The 24,528-nt window shown below is 37.3% G+C and overlaps 3 protein-coding genes across 3 annotated transcripts in view; 2 read left to right on the top strand and 1 right to left on the bottom strand.

The window, feature by feature from the left end:
- Positions 1–165: 165 nt before the first annotated feature.
- On the top strand, positions 166–23,597 carry LOC128887688 (cytokine-like nuclear factor N-PAC). The gene is made up of 10 exons (XM_054143868.1): positions 166–244; positions 342–378; positions 1,798–1,886; positions 1,966–2,092; positions 2,247–2,348; positions 2,503–2,694; positions 3,453–3,626; positions 21,166–21,276; positions 21,405–21,849; positions 21,937–23,597. Exons 1-10 carry the CDS (start codon positions 210–212, stop codon positions 22,134–22,136), a joined length of 1,512 nt encoding a protein of 503 aa, XP_053999843.1. The 5' UTR covers positions 166–209; the 3' UTR covers positions 22,137–23,597.
- Positions 9,694–13,571, bottom strand: LOC128887681 (leucine-rich repeat and immunoglobulin-like domain-containing nogo receptor-interacting protein 3). Its single transcript, XM_054143852.1, has 3 exons — positions 11,566–13,571; positions 10,764–11,046; positions 9,694–10,558 (listed from the first exon to the last, which is right to left on the bottom strand). The coding sequence occupies exons 1-3, from the start codon at positions 13,362–13,364 to the stop codon at positions 9,896–9,898; spliced, it is 2,745 nt and encodes a 914-aa protein (XP_053999827.1). The 5' UTR covers positions 13,365–13,571; the 3' UTR covers positions 9,694–9,895.
- A 422-nt stretch (positions 23,598–24,019) lies between the features above and the next one.
- Positions 24,020–24,528, top strand: part of LOC128887677 (AF4/FMR2 family member lilli) — a 94,177-nt gene continuing 93,668 nt past the window's right edge. The window contains exon 1 of the mRNA XM_054143840.1: positions 24,020–24,519. The gene's annotated coding sequence lies outside the window, so the exon portion shown is untranslated. The remainder of the gene's footprint in view (positions 24,520–24,528) is intronic.

Below are 24,528 nucleotides of genomic sequence, written 5' to 3'. Positions count from 1 at the left end.
AAAAACATTATGCTTTTTTTAAATAATAAAGAATTGTATGTTTATAAGGAGTAATTTGCCAATTGAAATTTTAAACGATAGAGAGAGAGACGCTCGTTTGAGTCACGCCCTTTGGAGGGGGTAATTTGGTTCACGTCGTGATGCACAAACGACGCTCTACTCGTCAGTCAGTTGCTTGCCGATCGTGAAGCAAGTACGAGGGTTTTATTATGTCGGAGGTTTTCAAACTGGGTGATCTAGTATGGTATGTAGTCGTAATGTGATAGTCACTGAGTGTTTGTAATAAAAATAGTGAAATGAATGTAATAGTGATCATTAATCGTCGTTTTGATCAATTTCAGGGCGAAGATGAAGGGATTTTCTCCTTGGCCTGGTCGGGTAAGTTCGAGTTAACTGCTAACGGTTCTGTGTTAACTATACTTGCGCTTTGCCGTACGCGCCACGAAGTCAAACGCGGCCATAGTATTTGGCGGGAACATGCCCAGTATCGTGTTCCAGTTGTCGAATTACACATTGTAATGCCGTGAACGAATATTTTTAATACAATTTGTCGACGCCACTGTTGGCTCGCATTGCATATCTCCCGCCACACCCGACCTTCGAATTCGAATTGGCGCGCAGGCTACGAAAATATAACCTAAATTATGTTCTGTGATTTCATAACTTGTCACGATGTTCCGAGAAGGAATAAAACTTGCGTGTCTACATTGCACGTATACACAGTTCGTTTGTGCTTCTTACAGAACAGATTAAAACACTACGCCAGTCCTTACGGATCGGCGTTTCTATGTATATAGGCTGACTCGGTCCCTACGAATCACGAACCGGCCACAGTTGTACATTTTCTGTTTATGTTACATCCGCCGATGCCGACGCCGACGCCGCCGCCGCGCTCGTCTTTTTACATAAATGATTATTAACCTTTTTTTCATTCAATTCTTTACCATTTTCGATTGAGACTTAAAGTTTTTTATTTACTATTATAAAATTCGACATATCATTTCTTTCTTTTTTTCTAAATTTCGGTTTAGCTACATTCTCTTGGTATCTTATAAGAGATACTTTATTCTATCGTATGTTATGTCGTTTGATCTAGAAAAACGGCATTTGCGCAGAAGTGTTCAATAAAAATTTAGAACCAAACCTTTAGAGCCACTATTCAGCTTCGTTTCTCGTTTTTTTATCTTTTGTTTATAGTTCGCGCACTGCGTGCGGCTCTCTCCGCTTGACGGTAGAGTGCGGCGTAAACAAAATGTTACGCAAAATAAGTTTCACGCTTAATGTATTAATATTTAACGTAGTGTTTAGGAATAGAATAATTCAAATTTTTTTCATTATTTCACTATTTATAAACGGTGTACTTGTTGAATATAATTCACGCGGTAATTACAATTCTCGTATCGTGTAAATAAATTTGAAAGGTCTAATACCTACGATACAAATACAATTCATTTATAATATAATTCTTTAATTTGCATTTATTCTACATAGTATTTTATATGCGGGAATAGGAAATATGAAACAGTTGTATTTGTTCTTTCAAGTATCAAATCTATTATTTCTAGTCACATGTTTTATATAAATTTTTTTTATATTTATACTTTCTGAATCGAGGAAACAGTGACACATTTTGAATAAAATAGTTGACATGAAAAAATTGAAATAACGAAATGTGCGTCTATATAAATATTTTGTATGTAACATAATAATTCGTATTACATTTACTATTTTAACTGATAGATTATGTTTGCAAATTACAATTTGCATCGTATATTAATTTTCCCATGACATCTTAAGGTGTCTAATCCTTCAAAGGACTTAAAGAAACCAACAAATACTAAGAAGGGACCAGTTCAATGTATTTTCTTCTTTGGAACAAATAATTAGTAAGTTTTGAGCATGTATCTTACTTTTTATATTTCTTTATCCATCAACTTTCAAGACTTATATGAATATTTTTTGTAGCGCATGGATAGAGGAGTCCAATCTAAAGCCATATCTAGAGTACAAAGATACCCTTGTAAAATCTAGTAAATCTGGTGCATTTAAAGATGCGGTAGAAGCAATAGAGGAATTTATTGCTAACGGAGAGGTAAGTCGCTTAATAATTGAATATTATTCCATACAGATTTAGATATAACATCGAATATAATTGAATAAAATTTGTAGTTTTTAATACTGACATACTCTAAAATTTACTATATATTGTACAGAATTTTCGGATGCCACGATATTGTTTGCTTTAGGTATTTGAAGATGGCTTAGACCCAGATTCCTTATTCGACAGACTTAAAGAAGTAGGTTTATCAGAGAAGAAGAATATAGTGAAAACATCCAAGCCTCGTAAGGTTAGGTTTATACTATAAATTAAAATCTTAGAAACTTAATTTTTCCCTTTATATTTGCTTTGCATGATAAACATTTAAGGTGTGTTATTAACGATACAAAATTAACATGTAAATGTATTCTGTGCATAGCTAAATTATGAAATTTTTTATTTAGGAAACACTAAAAACTAAAAGATTGGACACCAATGGGAGCAATGTTCGTCGTCCAGCCAAAAAGCTACGTGGGGAATCAAGTACAAGTAACAATTATAGGGTTGGCAGTGTTAGTCCTCCGGTACACCATTCTACTCCTTTCAGAAAATCAGGGTCGACGCTCCTGAATAGGCCCGCAAATATTGCTAGACCTGTAAGTATGAAATATTACTATTCGATAATAATAGAAAAAAAATTTCAGTTTTTAATTGCATATCTAAAATAGAAACGTCATAGCTCTATTTGATGTATTAATTCCAAAATATTTTTTTGGAGCTGTAAGCTTTTTGTGCATACAGCAGACGTTTTTAATGAGGTATTCAGTTTTAGTAGAAGCTACGATACATACTCTTTAAAAATAGCCAATTCCTCTTCATCTTGACCTATTTATGTGAATAAATAAATAACAACAACATTATACCTTCTTTGATTCCTTTCCATGATAGTACACTTAGTATTGTTTATTTCAAATTTTAAAACATTAAAACATTGTTTCTTGTTACATGCATGTACATAACTGCATGCTCCTATACAAAAATGCAATTCTTAGGATATGCTTTCATTCATTTATGATCATTATAAATATTATACATGAAATCTAATGTAAATAACAACATCGCGAGGGAATTATTGCATACTACTTACAAAAAAATGTTATCGTTTCTTTGAATATATTAATCATATTCGCGATTCCGGGTATGGGTACGGACGGTCGACGTGTTAAAAATTTAGTAGAGTGCTCGTCAGAGTTACGAAAAAGTTAGTCGGTATGTGGTATTTTTGCTTTATCGTTAACGAAAAAATACTTGTAGCGTTTCTCCCTTTTGATTTTTTGTTTTTTTATTGATTTCAAGCTTTTGGAACTCGGGCAAAATTGTTGGAAATTTAATATTTTACTACCTTTTATGGCAGGTAACACCTCCATTAGACGTGGAAACATTATCGCAAACTCTTAAAGAGAAAAACATCCTTCCGTCGACCTTGAAATTTGGGTTCCTTGGTTTGGGTATCATGGGTAGCGGCATCGTAAAAAATCTGATCAACAGCGGACACAGCGTAATTGTGTGGAATCGAACACAAGAAAAGGTATGTACCCTTCAGTTGTTTCTATATAATACGATACGACAATATTAAAATTCCACAAATGTGGAACACGCAGTCACTGCAAAGAGCTACGACGAATGCCCTTGAGTGATCGCGGTACGAGAAAAACTCGTCTTTTAAATCGTGGACTCGTTTGGGTTGTCGTATTAATAATACTATTATTCGTTAATCGATGTGTCATGAAATTATATTCTGACCAATAATATTTTTTTTTTTTTTTTTTTTTTAACAATTTTACCCGCTAAACGTAAATTTCATTAATGGGCTTTTTCTCCAGCTATACCTTCTATTGTGGAACGTTACGTTGCAAGATTTCATTTTTCGCAAAAGCATTTGAAATAATTTATAGGAAAGAAAGTAGTAAGATAGGGGAGAAAAATAATTCTAGAAGTAATCTTGTTTATTTAATTATCCTGTAAATTGAGCACGTTTTCAAAATAATTTGTTTGCTTAAAATATAACGGATAACGTTTATTATAATTGAATGAAAACGTTAAGATGATTATGAAAAAAATGAATTATTTGTCGGACGAGTGAAGAGTACAGGGACAGGGGTACTAGAATCATAGAACAATTCAACAATTCGTTGTCCTGATCGAACCTTTTATTCGATGAAAATCTAGATATTTATCTGTTGAAAGTTTTAGAACTTTTCATTTTCTGTTTTGCAGTCGGAAAAGTCGTGATGTAAATAAAATGTTTTCGTTTTCTTTAAAAGTATCAATATTATTTCTATCATAGTAAATGTAGATTTACAAATTTTTGTTTGCATTTGTAACATGTATTTACCATTAGAAAATTTATTTACAAATACAAAAAAATACAGACTACCAAAAGTACTAAAAAAATTTCGCGAAAAATCGTGTTTTCGTTAGAGGAACTTTAGGATATCGATAAGTTGTTATGCAGTTCGAGTAATCTAATGCAACGAGATATAGTGTACACGCGCGTTATCTTTCTCTTCGCTAACACAGTACGTAATATCTTCCTTGAGAAATGCGTTCATGGTGTTTACTTCACAGCCTGCTTTTGACGAGTGGTTTTCAGATAAAGTACGTTTGTTTCCACCTACCTCATATATCTAAGAGTAACACTGATTGTTTAACGGTGACGATCAACCTTACAGTTAATTTTGAAAACCATTCAGAAGATCGCATCATCCCTGAATACAATATAGTATTATCGATAAAGAAACGTTTACAAGGGTCGATTTACCGGGTGCCTAATGTGATTTCATTTGTTCAGCCTTTAATAGTTAATAGTGTAATTAAGTAACGTGTTCTCGTGCCCTGTTACTTTGAGGAATCATCAGACTTGTAAAAGTTACCATAGAAATAATCTCTTTCTGTATTTTCATTTGGATGATCATCTACATCTGATATATATATATATATATATATATATATATATATATATATATATATATATTCATTTTTCGAATTGTGGCCTCGTACTTCCAACGAGATAATTACTCGAGGATAACAAGCTAAATTTCACAACGGTATATGCAAAACGTGAAAATTGATAAAAATGTTGCATTGCTCGTTTAATAATACATTTCTGACAATAAATAGAAACTAATTAAAACCAGCAATATGGAGATAATTTCTCATGTTTCTGCAACTATCAGTCGCGAGTAATCTGTAACAAAATAGTATTTTAAGAATAATAAGTTTGCACGGAAATACAAGTATCGAAAATTATGGACTTGGCCGAGTGGGATTTCGGAAATTTTTGTTCGCATACGAGTGGGTCTCTCGGATACCCACATACAAGGACATACAAGGTCCGATAAAATGTTCAGATTATGAGAATTGCATTCTTCATAGACGATTACTATGATATTTTTTCGAAATTGTATACAGGTTGGTCCTTTAGAAATAGGACACTTTGATTATAAATGGAAAATTTGAAAGTATCGCTGGTCGTAATTTCTTGAATCAGATAGAGTAGGACAACACTGTAATTCGTTACACTACCAAACTGGAATACTATTATATATAAAATTTAAATATCGCGCAGATATTGTAATTCTCCCAAGTAGGCGAAAATAGATTTACAATCGCTAATTGAGATCTTGCGAAATATTACTTTTGGCTAGCCGTCGCTAAGACATACAAATTTCCGTCAATCACCGAGTAATACTAGACATTATTTACTTTGTTAACAATTGTTACACGTTACACGTGATTGAACAAGTTTCCGATAACGTAATTTGTAACGACAGTTTCTTTAGCCTGGGAACTGGCTCGTATTTCTGCAGGTTTCCCCGCGTCTCGACGTCCCAGTTTTCGAGGGATGATAGAATTTTATCTGTTCAAAGGCGCTGAAACGATCCAAAAATAACGTTAGCGTAGCTACTCGCGTTAGCTAGTTGTTGCTTGTTCCGACGCTATGCAACGTGGTGGGGGCGCTACGGTTGAAGGATTGAGGGGAGGGGAAAGGGAGAAAGATGGGAAAAGGAAGAAACCCAGGCACTCTTGTGTGTTTCGATGCATTATTTCAAATTCCTAGATAGTTCTGTGGATCGAATTATGTTATCATATGCCTATATTCGATTTATCGTAAATTATATATAGCAGTGTTTTCCGAATCTCATCTTTCCACGGATACCCTTAATAATGGAATTTTGTTGGTAAGCCTCCTAAATTACAAGTAAATTATTATTCTTTTTAGCATTTTCTTAATGTGTAATCAATTTAATCTCTTTTCTACTATTTAACGGTAAATTATTGTTTTCGTTAAATGGAAAATTCAATAAAATTAGCTAACATTTATTACCCTTAAGAAGCAGAATGAAATACATGTACGTGTTATTCTAAATTTGTTTAACTTCAAGTTTCGGTTGTTGTGTTTTTTGCTATCGCCGACAGCAAACTGTTTAATCGATGCGTTTAACGAGATTAAAGTATGACTTTAAAGTGAAGAAGTTGATAATATGATTTTTTTTATTTTTTGAGAGGCTACCTTAATTTGAGAGACACTGCTATATAGTATGCTACTGTTTACATATACATATTAAATTGTTTTTAGACGATTGGAAACATTACGAAGTTGTTTATACAGAAAATGTTTGGTTTTTCAAACGAGAAACCTGATAGTACAGTCGAATATTTGTTCAGTCGTTAAAGATTATTTGTATTTTTTCAACACAGCTACATGTTATATACAAAAGTCTATTGTAAGATTATTAGGTATACTTTATAAGTCATGCAAAATTTTGAATTGTGCTCTTTCTCATCAATTTAACATTTCGTATCGATCAGTACCGTATAAGAGATGGACAAAATACTCGCCTAGATAGAAAATTTTGAATAATGACCACATTATAAACAAATTTTTATCCTCTATTTGTTTAATAATAATGATGCCGAATAATGAAATCGAAATAATAGTGAAAGTATATCGGAATAATTGTCCGAGTAAACGATCGAATAAATCGCTAATATCGCTACATAATTTTTTGTTTTTTTCGTTTGTTTATTATTCGAATAAAATTTTGTCCATCTCTAGTATCATAGAACTATATATTTTTTGTTTGTTGTTTCACACATCGATGTAGTAGAATACACCAGTATATCGCGGTTCAGTATCCACTATTCTACGACGAAAAGGTGATCAATTCGTAAAATTATCTTGTAAAGGATCGATTGATAGCAGATTCGTGTTATTCGACTCGTAGAATTCGACCTGGAGCGCACCGTAACATAAATTTAACGAAAGTATAATTTTTTAAAAAATGAAACTGAACTTGGTAATTATTATTATTATTATTTTTTTTTTTTTTGTAATTTCAATTCAATAATCAAATTTTTATATTAATTTTTGTTCACTATACAAGCAACAGTGATTAAAGTAACTTTAAGATCTCGACAATTAACAATTTAACCAAATAATGTTTGCATAAACAACTTGCTCGCATCTTTGACACTATGACGATTGTGTCTATATATTTAAACCGATCATACTTGCAAATAACTATATCTATATATCTTTCGGTAACGTTTCTATTGTTATATTTTGTATTTCGTTCGTCCACGGCATTCCATCACATCACTTCACATCACATCACATCACATCACATCACATTATATGCAATTACAATAAAGAATAACCATTTGCAATAAAAAAAATAGCGTGTTACATAACTGGTAAACACGTACGTTTGCAACTGTCTTTACAATTGCATTCTTATTTCTTCTTGTGCCTTTAATTCTTTGCACTCTGAGATTTCTTTTAATTAAAGCGACTAGAGACTACAAGTTTTAATTTAAATTTTATTCGTTTATTTCGTTAATTCAGTTTGCGTTACCATAAATAAAATTTGACCCGAATCATGGTGTATATTATGTACGACGCCGTGGCAGTACCAGTAGAGTACAAAGGGCGGAGGGGAGGGGTCAATTACGGTGATAAAATACCGTAAGATCGAAACAGATAATATAAAGTTTATAAATTGTTCTCTGTACGAGCAAAAGTTAACAGATTATCTGTACGAATTAAGTTATCATTAAATGAAATATGAAATGTAGTCACATCAAAAGCTGTTATTTTACAATACCGTGCATTAGCGTAAGAAACAACTCGTTGAAACGTTATCTCGACGAGTTTTGTTTTCTGTATGTAATCGAAATTATTTAAAACTTGTCCAAGTTCCTCGGACTCCATGATTTGAACGTTTACTCGTGTAAAAGTAAATAAGGAGAATAGGAAGTCATTCGGCGGAGACCACGGCATACGCCATCGGAACTGTACGGTGGTAAATTGCACCGTCGTTATCGTATCTTCGCGATGACGATTATCGCGATTAGAATATTCTTCTGTTCAACGCCTCTGAATTGCCGGGTGTCCGATAGTAATATTATGCGTGCGAGATATTCGATCTTTTCGAGAGATTCTTTAATTTTCTATAACGTTGCGAGTAATAACGAGTAATATTTTTAACAAAGTGTTACTATTAAAATGCAATTGAATAATACAATGAAAAATCTAACTTGTCAAAGTCAGTTTGAAATGAATGCAGGAAGACGTGGCGAATAGGGTTCGTAATTAAACAGGAGAAAAGTAAAAACCTATTCGAAATTCCTTTACATACGTCGAACAATCTTTAAAAAACGTAAATAGCTTGATGCGTTAAAGATATTTTAATACCTTTCGTAAACGTTACAAATGACTTATTTGGAGCGAATATGGATATGATAATTAAGTACGCCTTCTTTCTTTTCTCGGCAGAATAATGTCTCTCCTTTTTCTTCTCATTTGAAATAATTGTGTATTTCTATTATTGGAACATGTCGTATTTTATTGATTACGAAAGGGCTACGAAACTTTCAAATGCCGTACTTTAATCTATCGAAATCAAGATTGAAACAAAGAGAAAAGAGTGGAATCTAAACGGAACAACAAATGCGGTGTCGGTTTTATCATCGAGCATCGATCGATCGGATAACCGTCAACGACGCGTTTACCGATCGCGATTCAGTCTTTCTTTGAAATATGATAATCACACGCCTACGATATCAATCGATTCGTTCGAAATCGTTCGGACCAGCGAAATCATTATGGAACCATTAAATACACGCGTCGGCCTTTTTACTCTTTATTTTTCCTAATTACTTTCAGTAAAGTTGGCATTACGGCAGATTGAGCGTAATATTTACGACATCTTACGATTCTTTTTAGCTCCTTCTTCTAAAAGATCGTCCATCGTTATCATCGATGTCGACGACATAGGATAACTACCACGATAACGATAAACAAGCACGAACAGTTTGCAAGGTCATCGATCGGATCACGTAAGAATCCTTGAAAGTTGTCCGCAATTTTTTGTCTGTTCGTTCTCCTCGGATAACGTACGTAGACCCATCCACGATCGATATTTGCAGATGCGTGTCTTGTTCCTTTATTGTTCGCAGGCGTTTTTCTTTCGTCATTTTCAAAGGTGTATATACACGTGTATACGATCTCTCATTAAGAGTTAAACAAGAAAAAAAGAGGGGGGGGGGCAGGGAAATAATAATAATAATAATAGTAATAGTAATAATAATAATAATAATGTCGTTTGGAATAGTCCCACAAGAAAAAGTTACCACCGTTTATCCACGCGAATACATCCTCACTTACCGATGTAGAGGCACTTCTATGTAATATTTTTCTCACGTAATTATCCAGTGGCAGTACATTCTCGTCTTAATTATAATTCTGCTCCTATAAAGAGAGGTTAGTACCCTTAATCACTTGTTCCGAGTTGTTTAGAGTTTTGTTTCGTGCGGTAGGTCGGGTAAACTGGTGCTAGGTATAAACAGACCGAGAACCTCCGTTGAATCTTTAGGCTCTTTGGATAAAGTTTCGGTACTGAAGCCTTTGAAAACCGGCTTTTCATGATCCGCGTCTTTGTACACCGACGACGAACTGCCATCTTCCTCGATACTGTGCAACACGATCGGATGAGGGATGATTCCTCCATTGGAGAGTAGATCAAATCGTGGCGGTGGACTACTGTCTTCGATGTAATTTATATGAATTCCATCCAACATATTCATAGCGCCGTGTGGACTAGTCGATGATAGTTCCGTTGGCGTATAGTACTCGCTATTCAGATCTTCGAAGCTTACACCGTTCGCCAGGTCGTTGATTTTCGCTTTGAAGTACATGTCCACGCGAACGGAACCATCGTCTTTCGGATGAAACACCATCGAGTCGCTTTTCCCGCAAGAACCGCTTCGGCAATTGTCAAAGTAGAAGCTAGGTAAATTCTCCAGGACTTTGTTCAACGTCTGCTGCTGGTATTTGTAGCTTTCGCGCAGCCGCAATACCTGATGGGTGCTGAATTTTCTTATTTTGTTACGCTGGAAGACATAATTTTCTCGTACCCAATTCAACTGGCCGGTCGAGTAATCCCGTGCTTTCTTCACCTGTTTTGCAATCAGAAAAAATGGTCTCGTGAGATATAGTGGTAGATTAAGGGTAAAGGATTGTTTAGACCGTCGACTGCATAAACGTTTCCCGTTTTTTCTGGGAACATGCGTAGAATTTGGTCCCGATCGATTATGTCGTTACGATTGAGAAAATTACATTGTACGTTAATTGTAACGAGTGTTTACGGTACCATTTTATTACCTGATCGTAATACTGATCTCTGAGTGCCGTGAGATGGCTCGTTCCATAGTCTCTGATGTCCCTTATGTGCCTCATTTGACCTTCGTAATTGTCACGAATCCATTCCACTTGTTGAGCGCAATTCTCTTTTATCCTGTGCACTTGTTGGGTGTAATTTTCACGTAACTTTTCCAGTTGCTGACTCTTGTATTGCTCGATGCTATCCAGCATTTGGTAAATTTGTTTGGCACGAGGCGTAGAACCGACGTGTCTACAACACGAACACCACTTCAGACAGCCGCACCTGTAACGAAGAGTAGCACACGATTCATTTGTTGCACTAATTGCACACCAATTTTGCGTTACGCGTTGTAGATACCGCGAGTCAATTCTTTATCCAAGTCGAAACAATCGGTTCGGTTAAAGTAGCATAGAATTCGAGAGGGCAACGAAACAGAAAGTACACGTACTTTAAAGGAAGCGTACTCGGATCGCGCTCGTGTCGAGAATCTTTCGGCATTTGACATCTTTGGTCGTTACCCGATTCCTTTGATCTCTACGCTAAATAACGTATTGTCAACCAATTGAAAAGTACTTGTACCAAGCGTATAGAATTGAAAATGAAAAAACGACTAATGTACAAACTGGTACTTACTACTTGTCCAGATAGGAATTCATTTAATCTGTGTTTTATGTTTCGGATGTATCAGTTTAAATGTATAAAATAACGCAAAGGTGTATCGCATGGAAAAGTGTTAACGTATCGCGTACTATCCAAGCATCAGACGGAAGAAAAAAAGAAGAGGAGGAATAAGATACTTACTTGACCAAGAGATAACGTAGCAGTTGCAAGAGTAGGGTTAAGAGAAGAAAGGCCGTAGCACTCGCGGCGCCTACCAAGATGCTGATGATTTGGATTCTGTGTAAGGTTATTGGATTCATCTGCAAACTAATATAGGTAGTGGCATTGGAAATCGGGTTAACCGCGAAACACTTGTATCGACCGACATCCTGCCTGAGCAACGTCGTGATGTACAAAGATCCGTTATCGAGGATTCGTATTCGGGCATCGTCAACGATCGGTGCAGTTTGTTCCCATCCGTGTACGGGAGGATGTTCGACAAAAGCGTCGGGAAAAGCTGGATCGGGATTCCAGTGCAATACCTGAAGAGTCGGCGTGACCCATGTTAACGATGGGGTGGGATTGCCGTTGAACTCGCACTCGAGAAGCACAGAGTTCAACAAGAGATATTGCTGAGCGGGCGTGGCGTATGCCAAGAACGGCGGGGTGCAGTTCAAGTAACGAAGAGTTTGAAGGATATCGGCTGCCCCGTCGATCTCATCGCCGCATCTGAAGCCACTTTGGAACGCGGTTCGTAGATGTGCCTTGCTTTCGGCCCACTTTACGAACCAAAACATACGACAGTCGCAGGCCCATGGATTCCCCTGCAGTTGCAACTCGTTCAGAGACGACAGCTGTGCAACGTTTGCCGGGAGAAAGGTCAGATTGCTATCGTGTAAATCGATCTTACGAAGGGCCGGTGTGCGATCGAAGGTGCGCCGAGAAATCTCTCGCAGAGGGCTTTGGTTTATTTCCAGAGTTTCCAGATTCTCTAATCCCTTGAGATCTTCGTTGCGGAGAATCTCCAGCCTCGTCCCGGACAACATCAGGACTCGTAGCTTCCTGACCGGGTGCCAGACGTCCTGTGGAAGCACCGTAATCGGTAGAAACCTCAAGTTGAGCCATCGTAAATTCGATAGGCTTTGAAACGTCGTGCTAGACAAGTGGGTAATAGGGTTCCCGGAGATATCGAGGTTTTGCAGGGACGAAAGATCGGCGAAAAGACCGCGCGGTATCGTGTCGATCTCGTTGTTGGCCAGCTCCAAGCTTTTTAATTGACTCAGCCCGGAAAACAACCGAGATGGAAGTTTGGTCAGCCTGTTGCCAGACAATCCGAGTTCTCGAAGGCGCCTGTTGGGCCTGAAGCTGTGATCCGGCAGAGACACCAACAAATTATGGGACAGGTCCAACCGGACCAGTGCTTTCGACGAGGCGAACGCTTGGTAGGGAAGTACCGACAGACGATTTCGCGACAAACCGATCTGTTCAAGACGATCCAAACCTTGGAACAGTACTCGTGGGAGTACGCTCAAACGATTCCCGGTTAGATTCAGGTACTGCAGTTTATGTAACGGATGGAAGACGTCCGACGGCAATTCCGCCAGCCTATTGTCACCTAAGTTTAGATACTCGAGCAACGTCGTCGCGCGAAATACATCCGACTCGACTCGCTGTATTCCGCTCAAAGTCCAGGCAAGACTCTTTAGATGAATGGAATCTTTGAGGGCTGCAACGGGTATAGTAGCAGCTCCGACGTTTCTTAACGCGACGTTTGTAACCTGTCTCGGTAAGCCAAGCCCGAAGAAACTTCGATCCTTGCAGACCAAATCCTCTCCAATGTCCACGCATTCGCAACCCGTGGCACATTCTATACTCGACGATTTCCCAGAGTCCGTCGACGAGAGCTGATGACGATGATCCTGCGTATCCACAACGTGCACTGCTGCGAGAACAACGATTAACCACCACCACGAGTTCCACGTCAAAACCCGTTCCCTCATTCCTATGACCTGTAACGTGACGATTTTCACGCATACAATCAAAAATTCCCATGTCCTGTTGGCCGATCTTCGTGAGATCCCAATCTACGATTATTTTTCGTATTCTTAGTAATTCGAGACACTACAGCGGACGACAACGTTTCCTTTGTCATTCGTATCCACGTGCTCCCGCGGAGACACAACTTTTTCACTATGTCCCTTTTCTTTTCTTTTCTTTTCTTTTCTTTTCTTTTCTTTTCTTTTCTTTTTTCTGTCGTCTTTGTTTTTTGCTTGTTACCTATCTGCCACCAAACGTGAAATACGGACAAAGCCGCCAAGCACCGACTATGGTGCTCGACCGTGGGTTCTGGCTGGTTACCCAACGATGTGTCCTAGCCGTTTGCAAAAGATCCGGCCCAGTGTCTTATGGACTCACTTATATTGCTGGATTTGTCGATGAAGGCAGTTGTATTTCTGCTATTTTTGTATCGAGCCGGTAACATAATTGTGCACGGTTTCATGAAATGGCTGATGCAAAGTTTCCGAAAATTGGACGGGAAGGAAAAATCTGCCACCGATACGACGACGACGACGACAACAACAACGACGTACACAAGTTTCGCGCGCACAGATACGCATGGGAACGGTTGCCATATACAAACTAATCGCGTACACACACACACACACCCATACACGCACACACACTCTGCCTCAATCGCTTTCGTTGTGTCGATGTATATTATTTCTTTTTCTTTCTTTCTCTCCCTCCCCCCCACTCTTTCTTTCTCTCTCTCTCTCTCTTTCTCTCTCTATCTCTTTTTGTCTGTCTGTCTGTCAATTATGTGTCACTGCGACCAGGGTTACGCTTATTCCGCGTGTCACATGACACATTCGTGCATCGCGACACGATCAGTGTCGTCCGTCGCGTATCAAAGACAAAAAGTAACTGCGAGATTCGAGCACAGTCGAGTCTCGCTTCTCCTCGTGGTAGCCCTCGCTACGAAGAACCGGCAACGTTGCCAGCTCGGGATACCGCGCCGACGCAAACTGATATCGCTGCGCTTCGTAACGCAAGCCGCCCCGACAGAGAGGAAGAGAAAGAAAAAGAGAAAGCTACAGACAATCAAACGCAACCCTTTAGACTGATTGTGTGATTGTTGCCCATTGGTGAAACGCTACCGACCCATCATACATTTTACTGCTCCAAGATGTCCTATCTTTGTCATCTAATACTTCCATTACTTACCACTTGTAGTAGTTTTTGCGGCTAAGCAACTCTGCGCTTGCGCGCGCACGCACGCCTAATTGTCGGTCTCGTACACATTGCTCTACCGTTACAGATTCTTCTCGCGTTTATTAGTCTAGAGCATATCAAATCTCCTTATTTTTCAATGATTCTTTTTATTCGACACGAGAAGGGATACAATATTTGGAACTTGTCAAACATGTATTCATTTTCACATATATCGTTTACGTTTTCTGTATAAAATTTAATTATTTTTAAGACTTACGTGAAACATTTTTTTATAATATTTAACGAAATCAGTGTTGTTCAGAAGCTAAACACATACTATGTATGCGTGGTAGGAAATTACGATGGTTTAGCTCCTTTTCGTATTTATTAATTAGGTGATTGTTATCTACCATCTTTCCGGTCTGGTTAATAAACGGTGTTATTACCGGTTACACGGACAAACCTTTCAAATTTTATTTCATAAAAAGAGAAAGTAGTGTGCGCGTTTGTAAGTCTTCAAAATATTCTCTTCGATATTTCATTTATCGGAGGACGATACATTTTAACGGTATCACGATCCCAAGTTCGCAATATTCGAATTGCCGATAACGATAAAAAGCTGTTTAAGAATTACATCGATTCAACCATATGGTTCATTTCTATTAATGATAAATGTTTTGAAAATAATCGTTTTTTATTTGCATCGTTAAGTATATTCCAACATACAATCAAAAACGTTATCGATGAACACGTTGTTATAATAATTTTACCCATAAAAAGTACAAAATACAACAAAGTTTACATTAGTGAAAAAAATAAAACGGAACAAAAATAAGTACATGTTTACAAACTGCGGAAGAAAGTTGATTACACGCGCGAAATTGAATTTAGAGCACCCGGTTTGTAATCTTATTTACCATAAATTCGAATCGATACCATCGCACAGCGAGGACAGCGTTGCCTATTATAATTTAGGCAAAGAGTTTGACGCGTACACTCCTATTAATAATGTCTCGATCTAGATTCAGCCCGTACGAAGAGAAATTTTATTCGTACATGTTCATGATAATATACGTTTGGATCGATAATAATATTAATGAAAATGAAACAATTGACAAATATATCCTTAAATAAACCATGTAGCAATATATAACGTTACGTTGCTGCATTTATTTCGATAAGGTTCTTTTGATATTATAAATATAAACTATAAAGTCGATGCTATTAGTTTCGGCGTAAATCTTACAAAAGTGGCATCGCGTAGTATCGATCTAACATACCTCAGCCTCGATTTTCACTTTACGTCCAACTATCTAGAGTAGAGTATAATCATCAATTTTTCATCTACGAACAATTTTTGAAAGCGTATTTGCATACCAATTACGTTCATCGAGGAGGAATGACAGTTTCTTGGTAATGGATGTCGTCGTTAGCACACACGAAACAAAACACTATCGATATGGCGTAAGGTTTCCTAACCACGACATAAAAATGGCTAATGGCCGTTCTATAAACAACCAGTTCATTCCGAAGAAAATATTCTCATCTAATGGCATTTCCTTCGAAATCAAACATATTTTTTAACAATAATTCTTGTATAATCGTAAGTGCGTACTTTTATCAAGTTCGTTCGACTTCGATGGCATGTCATTTAATTTTTTTTTCTTTTAGACTTTTTTGTCTGCATTCGAATTAGGTCATTTAAAGGGTTATATAACGTCCTTTATAAACTAAATTTCCGCGAAGAAATTATCGAATGAGCTTCACCAGAAAAAGTTAATTACAAGTCACACATTGTACAAACTGATTTCGTTTGGAGCTGATAAAGAAAATGTGAATTTCGTTATCTTAACGAAGATGTAGTACCGATTCGCTCGTAAATCGTTTGTTCAAACTGCTCACGTGTCCAACTGTTAAACTGACCTTGGCGATAACTTCGACAGCTGTAGCTGACGATTAATTTTGAATACTGTACAATCTATAATGGTGAATTTTCCGCGTCAGGTGAACGAGAAAGATAAGTACGAAGAAGAGATAATGTTGTAATTTAGTTGTTGGCGAACGATCTTCTCTCGAGCTTTCAACGATCGCGCACCATAGCCAGTATCTATTATATGTATGTATGTATGTCGTCTTGGTATCTACGAATGTCAAAGGTTATCTCGATGTCGAATTCAAATAGATTCCAAGATAACTAAACTATGTATTTTATGCTTTTATGGTGTATCAAGATTTGAAATTAACAAAGAAAAGAGTTTTAGGTGGCTTAATTAGAAAAAAAAATGATCGAAAAGAGGTTTATCATTCGAATAAACGATAAGAAATATGTGAAACGATTGCTCTATCGTATTTTGCAGTTGCGTTTACAAATACGCTTGATAAGCTACAGTTTGCGTATATTTATTGCCTTTCAGCTTTGTTATTCGACATCGAATTTCATCACGTTATAATATCTCGTAAGCTGTATTTAATAACGTTGCAAACTACTAAATGCTTGTTGCTCTTTTTTCTCAACGCGTAGAATTAATTTCGCGAATGACTAATTTAATATTGCTTTATGCTAAAATTAGATTTTAATGTGAATTATAAGAGACGAACCAAGTTCGGAGATCATTTTTTGGATTAGCCTTCGGAACTCGATTTGCATGTATAGTTTTCAATAGGATTGCATTTTCTCTTGAATAGTAAAGTTTTGTAGGTTGTCCGAAGGTCGGGGAACTGAGCCCTGACGACCATAGCCAATGAACAGAAAGGACTGTTGCAAAGCTTGGAAAGACCATTTAATTTGCTGCTCTAATCCGTTATGTATTTTCCGTTGGATTCTTTAAAGATGAAAGAATGTCCTCAATAATTGTCTCGTTTGAAAAAAGCTTGTAACGATATTAAGTTGAAGTATTCACGAATCTATAAGAATTGTTTGTTTAATCGAGAAACAATTCTAAAGATAACTTACTTGGTAGCGTTACGTAATATACCGTTGGCACACAGGTTTTAGAAGGCTCGAATCTATGTATGTAAGACTGGTAGTAACAAAGATGGCGATAGGGGAGAGGGGCAATCGTTTTCAAGGGCAGAGCGTTGTTTCGTCTTCCGAAATGTTTTGAAACTAACATGACATGTAACTCATCTGTTGGAAACGAAAGTAAAATGCAACAGCAGCATTCGATTCGAAGAGAATCATAAATTTTCAAGTTTCATTTAAAAGTGTAAATGGAATAGGTATTTGATTGTTGAGCGTGCGATGCCTTTTCTTTTTAATGGGTAATGTCGGTCGCGACTAAATAGTTGATGACTGGAAGGAAGCGCGTTTCGTTTCGTATTCGAGTTAAAACGGAACGAGCAACGTAAGAAAGGAAAGGCCTCGTCTGCGGTCGAGGCATGGCGATATTATAGCGTTGGTGTCAGTCGCAAGAGAGAGAGACGATGAATTGGCAGGGAAGGGAGAAAACGCGAAGAAACGGGTAGGGAAAGAGAAAGAGAAACGGTCGTGCGTCGAGCGGCACGAGTGGAGCTCGATCAGCTGGGAACAAGGCAATGTTGCCACGTTTCACCGTGTGACCCCCGGCTGACGACCGTGTCTCCGCTACGTCGATCAATATTACAGAGATCCGACAACCTCGCACCGCTATCCAACTCTTTATTTATACGTGTCGGTTAGACGGCGCAGGCCCGCTCCGATCCTTCCTTCGCTCGCTTTTGTCCTTCGTCGTCTTCGTTTCCTTGGCCTTTGCAGATTTACCATGATTCTCTGATATTTTCGAAACGATCTCGAGCTGTAAATTCATCTGTGAAATGCTAACACTAACACTAAGCCAAACCAGTTAAAACAATCGATATTAGACAATTGAAAATAAAAGACACATTCCATGTATTCATCTCGTCGCGTGTACATATAATATTTTTAGGCTGTCGTATGTACGTTGATTCGAATGATCGGGAACGTACACGCTAAGTGTATTGCGTTTTGCACTTGAAAAAGTAACTTGAAAGAAACATGTGTCGTTCAATTTCCTTTCGTCCTCTTGTTTCGTACTATACATATTGCATTGTCTTATTCTTATCCTAATTGTGCATTATGCACAATCTTAACAATCGTGCGAACTCTACGATTAGAAATTGTATATTATTTAACGGTTTCCGTGCGTTCACCGTGAATTGTAAAGGTCGATATACTCAGTCCCTCTACCTGATACCCGTACAATTCTACATCCGCCACCTCGGTAACTCGTACTCTGGCACGTGAGTTTCGTACGTACTTGTCCACTCGGTTGTCTCTTACGTCGATCAAACATGTATTTTCTTGTAGAGCTTTCCGTCACCGAGTGTCCCAGTATTTTTTTCGTTTTCTTTAACAAAAATCTTTATTCAAGTTATTTTACAAGTATATAAGGTATATGTATCGTATAAATTCATATACTATAATGAAAAACGCCAACCTGTCGGTTCCACTATTTAACGTGTACAACTATTCAACTATGTTACGTGGGCCTAAAATACTCACACATGGCATGGAGTAGCGAATGCTTTCCAAGTTTCTGCCTATACATATATGAATACACGTGGCACACGTTGTTTTTATTCAAAATGCACACGCTGCGCATTCTCGTGACACGGAGTCGAAGATTATACAAGTTATTAGGACACTAAAATCTAACTGCTACACAGTATCTGCCAATGTATTTATAACTGTACAGATTAAGATCCTTAACTTTTCATTAAGAAAATTTTAGGAAGCAGACATTTTCATAAACAAGGCATCCATTAAAAACATTTCAAGTATTTTCGTAGCAACACTTGTATGTATGTACTCGGAAGAGCGAAGCGCAAGCTGGAGATGCACTTGGAATGCAATTGTGTCGTGTATATGATTGCACTCATCTCTAGTAATAGTTGAATTTCTTTTCCTTTGGAAGCCACACAAGTTGGTTAAGTTGGTTCAAGGTCACTTGTTAGTAGGACACGGTTACACTTACGCAAAGTTTATTTCTAAGTCATTAGAAATGCGATGACCTTTGAAAGTAATTGGATATTGTTTACTTCTGGTTTTATAATTTGGGCAAATGTGACAAATGGATATGGCAACGATGCAAGCAATTCAGAATTCAAGGACATACATATACATGTATGTATACGCGTTGCATTCCATCCGCGTATGTCGCTCGAAAAGAGACGAAAATGAAAGGGTATCTTGGTCGTTACACTCTTAATCGTCTCCCTTTTCTATTTAACCCTTGTATTCGGTTTCCCTTTCTTTCCCTTCCCTTCTTACACAATAATGTCGTATAGTTAATATACTATACTATTATAGACTATGAGCTATTACTTTATTTTACTGGCTCTGAACTGTATAATATATCATTGAATAATTTTATCATGTTTCAATGAAATATATTAAAAATTAATAGAGTACTCGTCAATATTAATCGTTATTTGGTTAAATAAGATAAAATGTAAATTGTATGAGAAACGACGCCATTGCACATTTGGAAAATACCTTATTGATTTTGCTTCGTAGTCCAGCAAAACGACTCCGGACTCGTGGATAAAAGTGGCATAAGGCCAGATACGTAAGTACGTACTTTTGATGAATTTTAATAAAATTTTGGCATTATGTGCTATGGATTTTTTTCTTCGATTCTCATTATCTGCAAGTATATCCATCCCTAACGATGAAAATTGGAGGAAAGTGTAGCTTTCGTGTACGTCGGGATAATACACTTGAAACTTACAAAAAGAAAAAGGAATAACATTACATTCGATAAATTTTAAATGAAATACGTATTCACTCGGCAACGATGGGTGGGCACTGCTAACATGTGTATATATGTATGTATGTATGTATGTACTTGTATACAAATCCCATGAGATTCTTCTATAATCTACAAGTATTTGTCATCGGTTTCAATGTACAAAAGATTCTAGAAATGTTTAAAAACTCGTCGAAACATAGGTATTGTTACGTATCACAAACAAGACTGATCAGTTTATGGATTCTTTCAACATCAATTAATGCTTAGATATACTTTTCAGTCGTATACGAGAAATATCTTTAAGTGATGCAATGGCGTCGTTTGGTGATGTGGCAAGCCAGTCTGAAAACGTTTAGCGTTGTAGCCGTTAAAAGCAGTGTACGTGACAGGAATGATGACTGAAATGGCGAGCGGTGAGTCGTGGCGACATCTATCGGAGCCATGATCCTCAAGATGCATGGTTGCGTTACTGCATCGCACCGACTGATGTCGCCACGAGGTCTAAAGCAAACTAGTCAGGGCTGTAATAAGAGTTTACAATTCTTACTTGCTTCAAGCTGTGTAATCATATACTTGAATACACTTCGTTCTATTTCTATACCGTAGGTCGTAATCATTTATGATTTTAATATTAGGGAAAAATTTATCAACATACAAAACAAAGAATTTGCTTAAATACCATAAGAGGACAATGCGGGTTATATATATTTAGATTTTATGAAAAAAAGAATATTTACATATCACTATATAAAGTAATTACATCAACATATCTTTCTAACAACATGTTAGCGAATAATCAATTCAATTCATCGATTTAACCTTATTTTCAACTTTACAGTGTGCAGATTTTGTAAAAGCAGGAGCAGAAGAGGGTTTAACGCCATCCGATGTTGTGCTCGCTGCTGACATTACGTTCTCTTGTGTGGCTGATCCACAAGCTGCCAAAGACGTACGTAAGAGTATAATATAAATTTGTAATCGATGACAGTGGATTCGATAAATGAGCGTATTCTTTGTATAAGTAGAATACGCTGGCAGTTGGTTTGCGACTATAAAAAGACCGTAATTCCGTTACAGATGGTCTTTGGAAATTGCGGAGTTCTTACGGAAATATCTCCAGAGAAAGGTTACGTGGAGATGACCGGTATAGACGCGGAAACGTCGCAGGACATCGCCGAGGCAATAACCGCAAAGGGAGGTCGTTATTTGGAGGCTCAGGTACAAGGCAGCAAAACAGAGGCGCAAGAGGGTACTCTAGTGATCCTCGCGGCTGGCGATCGTGCCCTATTCGACGAGTGTCAGTCTTGTTTCGAGGCGATGGGCAAAAACAGTTTTTATCTCGGCGGGGTCGGCAATGCTTCCAAAATGAACCTCGTGCTTCAGCTAATGGCGGGTGTGACTCTTGCTGGTTTAGCCGAGAGCATGGCACTAGCAGATCGTGCCGGTATTCGGCAGAAAGACGTACTAGAAGTTTTGGAGTTGACATCGTTGGCTTGTCCCGCGATTCTTGACAAAGGGAAAGGTATAAGCTCTCTTCTTTTTCCTGGCCAAATACAGGTAACTCGAATTCTTACTTACACGATATCGATCATTTACTTTAACTTTTCAGCCATTATCGAGGGTGGGTTTCCAACGCAGTTACCACTGCAACACATGCAAAAAGACTTGAGACTCTCTTTAGGTATGAGCGATCAATTGGAGCAACCGTTACCATTAGCTGCAGCAGCGAACGAAGTTTACAAGCACGCTAAACGTCTTGGTTACGGCGAACACGATTCCTCCGCTGTTTACATCAGAGCCAGATTCTAACGGAGCATGCATCGTCGAGCTTTCGCTATACCATATTTATTGCAATATCTAGCGTTTCCTGTCGCAACCAGAGAAAAGTAGTGCGCTGTTTGTCGAGGAAATAGTGGAACTATCGATTGCTAAAAGGTAGCTCTGCGACACTTGTTAATACATCGTGAATTTGTCGAGGTGTAAAATAAGTTCTGTTATTGCTGTAGCTGGAACCAAATTCGATATATTTGAATGCATATACAGTGAATTTTATGTACAGGTTCTTGTCGCTCGGTTTAACCAATACAATTGTGCGTATGAAATATCAATATACTTGTACGTTTTTTTTTGTTTTTTTTACACATTTTTTATCAAGATGTCTCTTTTTGCGCATATATGACTTTTCGTTTTCTATTAATACACGGCAACTACTTTTCTCGATCACAGCATACGTCATGATATAGTCGATTTCTCGAGTCACTCGATTCGTACTCGTTCAATTACCGATTTTAGACCGTTGATATCTTTTTATGATAAATATTATGGGATAAATATATGGATTGTATAACGATGCTTTCGATTGATATGAACCTCTTCAAACAATAGTTCCCTATTATAAAATGAAAGTACCAGCACTTTTAAAAGTGATTATTTTCAAATGACCTGGTATATTATAAACGATTCGATATATTCCATTTATATAGTTTTATCGCATTTTTTTTATTGTATCGAATTGTTATCTTGCGAAAAAGTTGATGTCAAGCGAAAGTTTGATTTACACGGTATATATATTTGTCGATAAACAACCCTATAATATTTTATTTTAAAGATATATTATACAAGTTTGAGGTATGCAGTTGACGGTAAATATTTTTCTAGAGATAATTCAAGATTGACTGAACGGTTCAGCGGAAGCGATACCGGTGGACGAGGCTTAATTTTAATGATGAATTAATGTACGTATTTCAAAATTGTTCATCGAATTCTTTATCGATACGAAGGGAAACTTGTATCGCTCGCTCGTTCATACAGACTCTTGGGTGCGTGAAAAATCACGTGCCTTACATTTGTAACAATGGCTATATGCCCATATCATATATTGTATATGTAATTAGATTATGGATAGTGGTTCAATATTTGTAGCAGTATTTCGTATTTTCTATTTCCGTAGTTCCCGTTTCATCTCAAATCAATCGTAACTCACCATAACGTGAAACTGGAGCTACGAAAATAGAAAATATTGAATATTCTATAGCAAACATAAAGAAAAAGAAAAAAAATATATATATATATATATATACACACACACATATACATATATATATATACATATAGTTAGTAAAGTGTATAAATCATAGAGAGGGAGAAATAATGCGTGAGTGCGATTGGGTGGGTGAGTGAAAATACGTAATGAGCATTACGTCGGTAACTGACGTTACATGTTTTGTCACGAAATACACTGGTTTTTGAATAAATATCTATTTGAATTACGATGAATAATATTCAGTGCCTGGAACACGAATAGTTTCGGTGTACATTTTCTTACAAAAATTCCCTTGTTTACGTTTCATTTTAAAGCCGGCTCGTCTATTACTTCTTAACATTCAATATTCATGGCGAATTATTTATCCTTTCGATTACATTCTGTATACGAACGACAAACGATAAACAACTTTGTAATCGTTACTCGTCGACTAAATAAACATTGGAATTTAGATTATAGAATGAAATTATTGTTCATACGATTGGAATAAAAAATTAACCTATACCTCGTTGATTAGCTTTGACTACAAAAGTAATAAATAAATGAGAAGAAAATTAGCGTCGATATCAGGTAAAGAAGTCGTGTGAAGCACGTGGTGCGTTCGCTTGGTTTTATTAGGCGTTTCGAATAAACCGAATGATATTGCATGATTAGAGAGGAAGACGAGTCGTGTGCGCACGCGTCTCTGCCACGAGTGGACGTATTCGTGAAAGTACCGAATCAGAGTAGGGATTGAAGGCGGGTGAGGGAACATAGGTAGGGGCAGAGGGGTGGAGCAGCCGCCGTCTGATGACACCTGTAGCTCGACCCCCACGATCAGTTTAGCCGCGACCGTCCACGCGCCGTCTCGTTACCAAGTTTTTGCACAGCCACTACTTTACGTATCCGTGTATGCTTGCGCACACACATATACATATATAGATATCGCAAGCTAATAGTCCACAATCGCGGTCGTAATTTACGTGTCAAGTATGTGTATGGATGGCTTTGAACGCACACGTGTAAACGGATAATTTTTACCCTTTACCACGTGACAAGAACGTCGTGCGCATCTGCTATTATTGCAAGCCAACTGTCACCGTGCTATTTTTTTTACTCGAGATAAAAAAGAAGAGGAACGGAGGCAAGGAGTGTAATCGTTACGTTCCAGTATGTACC

This window comes from Hylaeus anthracinus, unplaced genomic scaffold, assembly GCF_026225885.1.
Source record: "Hylaeus anthracinus isolate JK02 unplaced genomic scaffold, UHH_iyHylAnth1.0_haploid 11989, whole genome shotgun sequence".
Taxonomy (NCBI): Eukaryota; Metazoa; Arthropoda; class Insecta; order Hymenoptera; family Colletidae; genus Hylaeus; species Hylaeus anthracinus.
This window is presented reverse-complemented; position numbering and strand designations above follow the sequence as displayed.